Genomic DNA, 12,399 nt, shown 5'->3' on the forward strand with positions numbered 1-12,399 from the left:
AGATGCTGCCATCTCCAACCAGGGTGAAAATCCTAGAGGGGAACAAGATATTACAGGAGTAGGTTTGAGAGAGACAAGAACCAGAACTCTCTAGTAGTAGTAGATAACTCATAGTCTTTAAGGTCAGAAGGGGCCAGTAAGACACTATTATAACAATAATAGATCATAGTACCTAGGAGCCACAGTCTTGAATCAGGATCCCATTGTGCTATGCGTTGTACAAATACAGAACAAAAAGACACTCCATGCCCAAAGGAGTTACAATCTGAGTATAAGACAGGAGGAGGTGACAAACTGACAGTAACAATGAAACTGTATCGGGCAGCATGATAGGCAAGGTCTTAGCACACAGCTAACATAATGGGAAAAAGAGTCCAGGCACTACAGAGAGCTTTCAGAAAGAACTGTTGAGTTGCAGAAGTATACTGCTATCTTTAATTAACATTTCCTCTCTCCTTCGTAGGAAAACATGGCTTTACCATTCTTGAATGGTAATGAAGCATCAGGCAATCAAGACATTTTCATCTGGGAGTTCAAAGGAGCTTAAATTAATTAGGTGCTCAGCTCACATTGCAAGTCAATGGAAGTTTTAATGACAAATTCCCATAGGTCCTTTCATACTAGACTACAGCAGTGTATTCCCCCTGCTGGTGTGCTGGTACAGACACAATCTGGTAGGGTCCCATTGTCCAGTTTATAATCCACAACAAAACTGTGCCTCCTACTCACGTGGAGTTATTCATCATCTCTAATGATCCTTCAGAACGATGAAAGGTTTTGGTAATGTCAGGTAAATGAGTCTATATTTATTCTTTTTTAAAAAAATGCTCTAACCCTGTTTAGAGAGGCACAGTTTTTCCATGCAGAAAGCTGCACTGGTTTGATCCAGTGGAACTGTACAGATCCAGGGCCTGTATTAAAGTAGTGTTAATCCATCAGTGCTAGTACATACATAAAAAAGGAAAAGCAAGATGATGGATATTTTTCAGTATCATTTTTTTATATATGGGGAGCTCAATAAGCTATTTGGGGCACAAACAGTGTGTTTATACAGCATCGAGTTGGTCCATGACTGGGATTCCTAAACACTATGGTAATACAAATAAATAATAAACATACATGTATAAAACTAATACAGGATGGTTCAAATTTTCAAAAGAAAGTAAGCTCTGTTGAAAGTCAACGGGTTTTAGGCTTCTAGGTCACTTAGGTGTTTTTGAAATTTTTACTCATTGTGTCCACACTTGTATTAACATGTTAAAACATGACTGAAAATTCAAGTGTAGACACACATGTTTATTGCTAGTCATAGCTAACACTGGATTGTTTGAATTAGGGTAATTAACAAGCCAGACTCCCCCATATTTTCAATAGGATTTGCTATCCACTTACTGTCCTAACCTGTACCTAGCATTAAACTGCAGTCTGTGGTTAAAAACAACAAGCAACAAATGTTTTCATCCTGGCACTAACTTTGGTGGTTCAGCTACACTCGAATTCACACTTGTGTTAATTAAGCACTACTGAAAATTCAAACACAGACAAATCGTTACAGCCTCCCCCATCAACAATCCAGTGATCACCCCACCACACTATCTGAAATACCTCAGTTTTTTCCTTTTCTAAATACAGGGAAACAGTGCCGTCTCCCAGATACCCCTCCACAGTAACTGGTGGCAGAGGTTGCATTGGTTCCCTGTACATTCACAGATAGCTCTCTTCAGGCTGAAGAGTGTTACTACACTTTGCAAATGAATTGATATGCAAACTCTCTGGGAGGGTCATTTCCTTCACTGCTGCAATGCAGCCTGCTCTGGGTTCAAACAGTGTGCAGCAACTGTGCACACTAGGTCAGGACACGAAGCATGCAGGCTACTAAAGGTTATTGCGGCTACAGGGGAATTTAGGAAGGCAGCGTTAACATTTAGGCAGGATGCCAGGATGAGCAAGCTTTCCTTTTTGGATCTTTAATGAGCGCAAGTGGCCCAGAACTTATCTTAAGCCTTAACAAGATCTTTTCGTTCAGGGTCTCTTTTTAACCTGGATTTTAAAATTTCTCTCTTGCCCACTAGCTGGTTGTAACCCTAACAGGCAAAGAACCGACTCCTCTTCCTTACTCCCCTCCCTTTACTGAATACAAGCAAGCAGTAAAATAGTGCTGCTGTCTTATAAGCTGATCTGACAGGGAGGGAGCGTCCAGGCACCAAGCTAACATTCAGATGCGAGCATACAAAGCAACACTACACAGGCAAGGTAGCAGTGTCTAAGCCTGCAGTGCCCTTCCAGCCTCTTACTGTCTACCTAGACCAGTTTCCTACTTAACAGAAAGGGAATTACTAGTGGAAGCTGACAACTTCCGGGCTGGGAACTGCATTTCCTAGGTCACTTGCTCATCATGCTGGTGTCTGGTACTGATGGGAGCGTGAAACAGCAGTGACAGCCATGCTGAGGAAACACAACCTTTCTAGTCAGCCTGCTGGGGGAATAAATCTAAGTGACAGGAGGTTACCTGAGTGGAAGACAGCTCGGGTCCTCTTTTTGGAATTCCTTGTTTTCTAATTAACGGCATCATGCTATGAATATTGAAATGCAGGTGAGGAAAGGAAAGTCCTGGTTGGAGGCTGATGTGTGAAGGATCATCCTGCTTCCATGGCAGCCCAACTACAGGTGAGGGGAAGATGCAATACACTAGTTATAGCTTTGTGAGACAGGCAGGGAGAGCTGCCAGTGATCCGGAACATCTATATTTGGAGCCTTCAAACTCACTATGTGAAATCCACAGGCATGTTACTAATGGAGCTGGGCTCCGAGGACAACTGCTCCCCTGAACAGTCAAGGCTCGGGGGGATATTGCTAGAGCAGTAAGTGGCAGACGGTGAAGTTAGTCACACAGCAATGGGAGATTGGACATTTTGGCCAAAGACATCTTGACAACCCCCTTTCCTTAGGAGACATGCTATAGAATCCCCAAGGGCAACACAGTCAATGCCAAATGAGTGCAGACAAGACTTCGGTTTTTACTCCCCATACAGCAAAACACATAGATCTCCGTTTATGAAGGGTGGAGGGATGCTGTCAAGATTTCAACCCATTTCTGCTCTGGGGTCAAAGTTTCCCAAAGGACAGGGGTGCTTGGATCAAGGACTGTCTCCAATGGTCAATAACAGCCACACTTCCATAGCATTGGAGACAGTGGATAAAATAGCCTCACTCTTGTGATGGAGGTAAATATCTGTCTATTGCAAATAGGCAAACAGACTCAGAAAATATGGCTTGCACCATTTCTGGCTCCCTGAATCATGCTCAGGCTCCTCAACCACACAGCACTGAGCAAATTCCAGGCAACTGTCACACTGGTGGTTTTTAAGAAGAGTTTAGACAAATGCGTGTAAGGGATGGGTCTGTTTATTACTTAGTCCTGTCTTCAGTGCAGGAGTCTGGGCTACATGACCTACTGAGATCCCTTCTAGTCCTGCACTTCTCTGATTAACATGGTGTTTTGGGGGTTCCTGGGCACTAGTCCCGGGAATAGGAAAAGTTCTCCAAAAGCGTGACTATCGCCTTTCACTTCAAATCCTCTCTCAACACACGCAAGATACCTTGGGCCTCATCCTATCCCCCACCTGTGTGCATTACAGAACTACCAGCACAAGTAGGAGCCTACTCCTAGGAGGCCCTTTACCGGAAAAAGGCAGCATGACTCCTGATTAAAAGCAAATTGTGTGGTAGGAAACTCAACCAGCTCTGCTTTTGCTGTGACTGGCTAAGCCTCGCCTTCATGAGCCACTCTTTTTTTAACTGAAATAAAGGGAAAACGAAGAAAGCAAGCAGCAGAGAGGACAAGGGAAGTATTTTCCCCTTCCCAACTCTATGCCTCTCCTCACTACATCTTCAACAAATCCCCCTCTGCGTTACTGCCCTCAGAACCTGTTGGAATTGCTCTTTTCGGAACATTCAGTGAAATGTCACTCAGACAAGAACCGTTCAACACAAATTTCACAGACTTAAGTGTCCTCATAGGGCAAGAGAACGAAAGAGCCTCCATCTCTCTCCAAACCACTTCAAAATAGCAGTCTGGAGACTGGCTGCTCTGCAGGGGAGATGTGAGAGACACCACACCCGCCTAATCACTGAGCTAGGACCAACCTTTGTCCCCACAAAGGGATGTGACTATGGGCTTGTTTCATCAGAAGAGGCCAGGAAAGACAAAAGCTGTTTTTCTTGTTCTACTAACTTGGTTGCAAGATCACTTCAGGATCTGGACATCTCTCCTCAGCACGTCTCGCTCATTCCAGCCATTGTCTGTGTTACGCGACCTCTCCTTCCTAGTGCTATTATATGTCATCCCAGAGAAACTCTGCAAAGAAAACAAGCATAAATCATCTGAAAAAGGCCCCCATGCCACCAGCAGAGCAGTTCTTGAAGATTAAACAATTATTCCTGCAGTACTATGAGGTTGATGTTGCTGCCAGTTTTCTGAACTACCATCTGTTTTGTGGTACATAAAATGTTGAGTTTCATTCCTGAGAGAAATAAGTGGGTTTGGTTTTGTTACTGTTTTTAAATATGTAGCAAAGTTTAGTTTAAAAGTCTTATGGTAGGAGAGTTATTTTCTGGAGGGAACACAGTTGGGGGGTGGGGAGAGGGGCTGGGAGTCTGACACTGCTAACTCTACCCTTCCTTGGTAATCCTGTAGGCTGAGCCACTGAGGTTGAAGATGTCTCATTTCTGCATGTTCTGCCTTTTCAAACATCAAGTGCCAAAGGGCTTCAGTTTTACCCGAGGCTATTGACTAAGACTGCATTGATGACATCAGAAAGAATTCTTTGTGTACAGACTCTTCAGATCTTTCTGAGTCAGCCTTTATAAAGATGCTTGCAAGTTCCCAGGGGGCAGTGGATCTGTGGGAAGGCAGGCAGGGGTAGAAATCCATAAAGCTAAGGACACCTCCCTTATTCAATCAAAGCATCTAAAATAAGAAGAAAATCCTTTTCCTCTAGGTGTTGTTCAAATAACTGAAAGCCTGAAATAATTCATCCAGCTCCTACAGCACGATCTGTGGCAACAACCCTGCTGGGGAAGAGTTACAAAAGAGAAGTGAAGTCAGGGAGACTTCATTGTGGGGGCTCAGTGGTCTTGTCACTGTCACATCTTCTGTATGCCTGCAAGAATTTCACCCAATGTGGTTACTGGCTATATATCATTCAGTAAGGTCCCCCCAGCGCAGTGCTCTGTACTGCACCTCCAAATACAGAGCCACAGAACTGCACAGTTGGGTGCATGATGCCATTCTGCTGCTGTTCTGCCTGAATGACGGAAACAAGGCCAAGCGTGAGAGTCATTGCAAGCCAGGAGTTTTTTCCTGTCTGGCAAAACATTTTCCGGGAGAGTTTATTAGAATCCCATAAGCTTCTTTTTGTTGTGTGTTTGCACAGCGCCTGGCACCATGGCATCCTGGTTCAGGAGTGGAACTCCCAGGCTCTACAAATAATACTGCTGTAATAGCACTCAGCATGCACTGAGATTGTAAGGACTCTGCAGCAGAGACTGTCAGTGTGTGTACATAGCTTAGCACAATGGGCCCTCAATCCTAGCAGCACAGCTGGGAAGAGAATCCTCTGCCATAATCTTCTCTAACCACTGCTGCAAGCTACCTTCATGATATAGGAATTCAAAATGGGGATAAACCTCTTACCCGGTTCCTCTCTGAGCCAGACATTGAAGGAACTGCCAGTCCCTTGCTGATGAATTTTGTTTTCTTCCCATGCTGCGGTGTCGCTCTGTGCAAGACATCACAACAGGAGGCGTTAAAACAAGAACATGTCATCTATGCCAGTCAGATGTGGAAAAGCAGCTATTAGTTTGTATCAGCTGATCACAAATCCACAGGCTGGTTAAATCCCAATGTGCGGGTCACATAATTCAGAGGGCTACAAAAAACAAACAGATAGTGATTATGAATGATTAATAGAATAGAGAATAAGGCTATATATACATTTTGGTGTCCGGTCATTTACAGACCTTTGGTAAATAGCTGAATTAAGTGTTGCACTGACTCGCTTTGTCCGTGGAGAGCAGTTTTTCATAATAATACACTGTCAGGATAAACACTGATCCATCTTTGTGAAACACCGTTCACAGCTGATCCAGCCCCCCCTCCCCCCGCCCCCACCCCTTGCGTCATGCAGGAGAAGGGAGGACAAAGGATGGGAAACTGATTGCCATATTTGGGGTCAGGAAGGAATTTTCCTCCGGGGCCTATTGGCAGAGGCCCTGGAGGTTTTTCGCCTTCCTCTGCAGCATGGGGCACAGGTCACTTGCTGGAGGATTCTCTGCAGCCTGAGGTCTTCAAACCACAATTTGAGGACTTCAATAGCTCAGACATAGTTTAGGTTTGTTACAGGAGTGGATGAGTGAGATTCTGTGGCCTGCATTGTGCAGGAGGTCAGACTAGATGATCATAACGGTCCCTTCTGACCTTAGAAGTCTATGAAACATCACGGGGGCCACAGGACTTGGCAGCTAAGATGCAAGGGGACCTGTCTTGGGGTTAACATGCCTGAAAAAGAGCCATGACGGCTCTAAATATTGGAAGAGCTTCTTTGGTGTTTCTGGCTAACGTGGTCATGGATGTGGAGACAGTACAAAAAAAACCCCGTGTTCTACAGTGAGGGAAGCCTTTCCTTAGGGGGAGAGAGAGAGGGTATAGCTCTGCCATTTCCTCTTCTCTGCCCCTTGCCTGCAGTTGTGAACTTGGCTCTGAATCAGTGAGATCAGACTTGTACCCACCTGGATGGCTCACAGAGATTATAGCTCATGCTAGCTTCAGGTCGCTACCCACAGGTCTACAGGAATGAGAGCTGTTACCTTCCAACCCAGGTGTGTTGGCCTGTGTGAAATAGATTGATGGTTTCAGACTCATACCCAGTGCAGAGGTGTCCACCTCACATAAACCATTATTTATCCAAACTGCCATGCTCATCAGCCACTGGGCATTGAATGGCCTTGAGGTAATGAGGACGTGTGGTCTTGTGATTAAAGGAATACAGTGGGACTCAGGAGACCTCGATTCAACTGGCCCTGTCACAGACTTCCTGTGTGACCCCGGGCAAGTCACTTAATCATTCTGTGGCTCTGTTTCCCTATTTGCATAACAAGAAATGTCATACTACTTTTCTCTGCGGCTTTGTCTACCTACAGTCTATGCACTTTGAAGCAGGCACTGTTTCTTACTATGAGCTTTCATTGCACACTGCATGATGGGGCCTTAATCTAGCTGCTACTATAAACACGAAGACATAACAAAATAATGAGGCAGTACCTCTAAATGAGTGTGCTCGATGCCACTCTTACTGCTGCTCTGCATGCTGTGTGAAATCTTCTGTGGAAGACTAGGGCATCATTTCCCAGTGCTGTTGACTGCAGCACCTTTCCCTCTAAATTTACACACACACAAATCAGATCCATTGCATCCCAAAAGCTTTACAGTAAATTCTTTAGTGCAGGTACATAAAACTCGCGGAAGGATTTCACACAGATTCATCTGTAAAATCTAGCCATTTACTTTTTTAAAAAAGATGTTTTTAAAATGCTGTTAAGAGCAAGTTTTGCTCATATGCAATGGGAGGGAGGAGGGACTGAAAAAGGTATGCGGAGGAATCTTTTTAAAAGTGTTGCTCCAAGAAAACCCGACTTCAGTGAGCTGAAGGAGTCTGGTTCAACATTTAAAACTTGTGGTCCTTGAAGTGATGCCTTTAATGGTTCGCGCTAAAGCTGCTACTGACTGACCTTGAATAGCTGGCAGAGCAACTCAAAATAAACTGGATGCACAGGATGCAGTTATAGCTTTCTCAAATTTGCAGTGGGATTTCGGCAGGACCTACGAGTTGAAGTCACTGCATGTATCTGCGTTGATTCCAGGCTGAAGTTCAGAGATTTGCTTAATAATAGAACACCACAACGCGTCTGTAGCTCTTTTCAGTGGAGGAGCTATAAAGCCCTAATAAATTAAGTCTGACAATGCCCTTGTGAAGTATTGAAGCAGCATACGGAGGCTGAGTGACCAACTCAGGGTGTCTCACTCTGTAGGTGACAGAACCAGGAAAAGCAAATTCCTGACTCCCCATCCCTTGGTCTAACCTCTAGACAACCTGGCTTCTGCTCTAGTTTGGAAGGGGTGCATTTGTAGCAAGCCAGCCTCTGCTTTCCAGACTAGAATGAACAGCTGAGTCATGGCATCTACGGTACCAGTTATGGGTTAAACTTGAACAAGGCAAGTTGTTCTCCCACTATAGCGTGTTAACAGGCAAAGGAGTTAAAGGTGCAGAATAAAACAAAACTAACCTGGAAAGATAAATCCTCTTTCTTGCTGCAGACCAGCGGGTCCTTTGCAATGGTGCTTTCCCCATTAGGCCTGTTGGCACTGTCTCTGCCAACTCTGACTAGGGCAGCATTAGTTGATGGCTCAGGTGATGTTTCGTAGATAGAAGGTAAATGCCTGTCCTAGTGTCTTGCTGCATTGAGACATGCCACACTTGATTTGCACACGCACAGTCCCCTCCCCACATCACAGAGCATGCTGTGCAGGTTGCATCTATCTGCAGATCCAGCACTTTCCTCCACAGCACAAGCTCCAAGCCATAATTATATATTGGGCTTTATATCCTCCTGTAAATCCCATATCCTGTAGTGGATATGTGTTATAAATACATTTACAGAGGATTCCTTTTCTTTCCTTCAGTCGTCCACCCACTCAGTAACTAAAACGGCTGATTTTCGTTTCAGTATTCTTCTATTCTCCTCTACTGTCCCATGCAGGATCAGCCTTTAAAAAATATTGGATAAGAGGAAAATAGGAAAGATTTTACCTGTCAGAGGAACCCAGGGGTTGGCAAGTTTACATTCGCCCTCCTCCATGACTTACGGATTGCATCTGTTTAGGAACACAGCTGTCAGTATAATTAACAATCTAGTCCCAGGGTAGGGAGCTGATAAGTAGTACAATGGAAGGAATCTCTGCACCACTTTTTCCTTTAAAGTAGCAAATTAGACAACTATAAATATACCTGCAGTAAAGGGGGAGGGAGAACCGGGAAGGCACACAGGGAGCATCTTAAACTAGAACAAAAATAACCTACTTGATTTGCATTGATTAGCAAGAGTCATTTGCCTTACAAATTCCGCTGTGCTATCAGCTTTGGCTGAAAATAGAGTGAAAACTCTTCAAGGCAGGAAACACAGTTCCCCCTGTGCATGTACAGCTCCAAGCACAACAGGGCCCCAATCTGGATTATCCAGTGATAGAGCTATTAACCATTAATACTACACTGTAACCAACAACTTGAAGAGCCCAAAGACATCAAGTTGGTTTTGAAAATCCAAATCTTGGCTTGTGCTACCCCAGGGTCTGCACAGCTGAATGTAATACTTGAGCTTATCGGGCTACCAACCCCATTGTCTTACCCAAGTCCTTCGTCTATGTGCTGCGTCTGTTCTCGGAATAGCTGATCTCTGAGGGTGAGGGGGAATTGAGTCTCCCTGACTCATGCAGCCTGCGGCGAATCAGCTGAGACATGGAAAGCTTGTAACGTCAACTACAGGATTTTTATTAAAATGACTAGTGCCTAGGTGGAAAGACTATTTTATTTGGGCTCCCTTCCAGCTATTCATTTCTGCACTTCCACACCTGCAAATGCTACTGGGACGGCTCATGCTCCACCCTTAGCTGGATTCAGGCGATATCCCTGACCTCATACTGGGGCTGTCGAAAAGCAAAATATGGTCCTGGCTGTGTTAATAAACCATGTGTCTGTAAATAAAATCTGTTACAGCCAGGATAATATTAGGCACGCTCAACACCGAGACCAACTATCTTTTGCCTCCCAAGGATCCTTTGATACAAATGATTCTGAGAACTAGAACTTGAAGACCTCAAAAATAGTCCTGCTTTGGTTTGAGTTCCCATCCTCTATTCTTATAAATATACTGCCGAGTGGTTGAACTAACCTACAACAAAACTAGGAGTTTCTACTAGCCATTGATGTCCTAAAATACAGTAGATCAGCCCTGATTTGTTAAGAGTTTGGACTCTTTCCCCAAACCCCTTCTTAGCAAATATATTTCTTATTATTTGTATTGAGGTAGCTCCGAGAGCCTCCTTATGTTAGGCGCTCTGCAAACACAGAAGACACTATGGTCCCTGACCGGAAGAGCGTTAGACCTGACAAACAAATTAATCCTTATTTTATTGAGGGATCTATAGTTTTTGTTAAAGTGGATACATTTCAAACCAAATCCTACCATCTGTGCATATTTAAACATAACCAGTCATGAGGGTGTGCATCACTGTCTTCTACTAACAGGACTCAGAACCACTCAAGCATGTTTGATAGGCTCTATACTGCTAACAGTTAATGGAGATTCTCCATTAGCTCACGTAGTGGTGACCTGTGTTTTTAGGACCACAAAGATCTGACTGAAATTCTTGTGTGTCCATCATGTACAACATAGTGTGACAGCTGCAAGATCCTTAGACATCTCTGAATTTGGTGCAAAATAATTTATGGTTTGCTTTAAAGTTTCACTGTGGATACAATGAGGAACAATTTAGTGTCAGCAAAATTAATTCCCCATGTAAACACCCTGGTCCTAAAAGCAGCTCACCTTGTTGTTTCTATTTCCGTAGTCTGATTCCAGGAGCAGCTGAAAGAGCTCTGCAAGGCAATAGCTCATGCTAGTTATCTTGCAAGCAGAGAAGGATGCATCCAGGTCTCTTGCAGCTTTGCAAATAAAACCTTTGGACCTACTTAGATAGTTAGCTGCTAGAGGGCAGTTGGTTGCATGGGTAACCTTTTCAGTAGGTCCTATATGATGTAAGAGCTTCCTGGCTTGTCTACACGGGAAAGCCAGTGCACAGATAGCTAGGGTGTGAATTAAAGCACACTAAACTCCCCATGTGAACACTCTTACCCTGCCCCAAGAGTGTCTGTGTGCAGGTTAGGGTGTACTAGCTAAGCTGCGCTAACTACTCCAGGCTTTTCCCCACATAGACCAGCCCTCTGTCCTATTGAAAGCCAATGAGACGTAGAGTCACTTTTGAAAATTTTACCTCATGTCTCTTTTTAAGTCGGCTCTACCTTGAATGGAAGGACAAGGTTTCCAGGGTAGAAGCCTCTTTCCCACACTTCTATTTTCAATGTTCCCCTCCACTGAGTGATGCTCTTCAGGAGATGATGATGCTGGGATCCTGGCATTCCACTCCAGTGTGGACGATCTGTCAGACAACACTGTTCGCAGTTAACATGGCCCATGCTCATCAGTACCAGTGGGAAAACAGCCACTTCTGTGGCTGAAGGTGGGATGGTATCTTAGCAAAGAGGTGAAAGAAAATGAATACATAAATGCTAAGCACGCACGGAGGGAGAAAAGATCAGGTTTGGTCTAGGTATCAAAACGTGCAGATAGGAACCTCCCCCACTGACAGCTGCGATGACATGACAGGCAGTAGCAGATCAACTAGCTCGCACGACTCTTGCGTTGCACAAATATCTGCAGAAAAGTCACACACACACTGAGATTTTCCAAAGGGCAAAATCTGGCCTTCAGCTTTAGGCGCAATGACCCACCTGCACCAAGTTGTTAACTGGTGCCAAAGTTTGTGAGTGCGGACAATATGTGCATATACGAATACGTGTATTGTATACCCAGCTATAGCCATATACACACCCATATGTATGTGCATGAGAATATGGGTGTGTGTAAAGGGGCAGGAATAGAGCTGAAGGGCCTAAGTCCCATTTTCAGCAGTGCCACTGGCATGTCAGATAACAAGTCCCATGCAAAAATCAGTGGGACTTGGATTACTTACACGTCAAGGTCATTTCTGAAAATGGGGTTTTGGCTCCTAAATCACTCAGGCCAGGTGTACACTACAGACTTCTGCCAGCATCGTTACATCGGTCAGGTGCCATCCCTGGCCGACACAGCTGTGCCAGCTGAAGCCTCTACTGTAGAGGCAGCTATACTGGCAAAGCTGCCAGTAAAGCTTGTTTTGCTCCTGCGGGGTGTTTTACTGTACGAGCACCAAAAGCAGCTTAGGCTGCATAACTGCATCCAAACTGGAGCACTAGGCTGGGATAGTATACGGTATTCCATACCAGTGAAGCACTGCTAGTGTAGACATCACCTCAGGTACTTTGAAAACGTTTGCCTTAAGGTCTCAGTCTAATTCCCCTTCACTTCAGCGATGCAGGATGAGGCTTTAAGTTAAAAGCTGTCAGGCGGCAGGACTTACATTACATGTAACTCATGTGATGGCGCGTCACCGAACAGTTTTGTTGTCAGTTCTAAATGCACTAAATGATTAAGGCAAAGCGTCTCGTTAAGGATCCATTTACAAAT

The 12,399-nt window shown here is 44.5% G+C and overlaps 1 protein-coding gene and 1 long non-coding RNA gene across 3 annotated transcripts in view; one reads left to right on the forward strand and one right to left on the reverse strand.

The window, feature by feature from the left end:
- The window catches only part of RCC1L (RCC1 like), a 47,760-nt gene extending 35,791 nt beyond the window's left edge, over positions 1-11,969 (forward strand). The window contains exon 11 of the mRNA XM_032786932.2: positions 11,126-11,969. Within this exon, the coding sequence (XP_032642823.2) occupies positions 11,126-11,140 (15 nt within the window). The 3' untranslated portion in view covers positions 11,141-11,969. The remainder of the gene's footprint in view (positions 1-11,125) is intronic.
- LOC142047977 (uncharacterized) lies at positions 5,702-9,581 on the reverse strand. 2 transcript variants are annotated; one of them, XR_012657320.1, is made up of 4 exons: positions 8,344-9,581; positions 7,322-7,434; positions 6,790-6,889; positions 5,702-5,930 (listed from the first exon to the last, which is right to left on the reverse strand). It is a non-coding gene; the product is annotated as an uncharacterized LOC142047977 (long non-coding RNA). The 2 variants fall into 2 exon arrangements; XR_012657319.1 differs by lacking the exon at positions 8,344-9,581 and having other exon boundaries at positions 7,322-7,660.
- Positions 11,970-12,399: the final 430 nt, after the last annotated feature.

This window comes from Chelonoidis abingdonii, chromosome 20 (genome assembly GCF_003597395.2).
Source record: "Chelonoidis abingdonii isolate Lonesome George chromosome 20, CheloAbing_2.0, whole genome shotgun sequence".
Taxonomy (NCBI): Eukaryota; Metazoa; Chordata; order Testudines; family Testudinidae; genus Chelonoidis; species Chelonoidis abingdonii.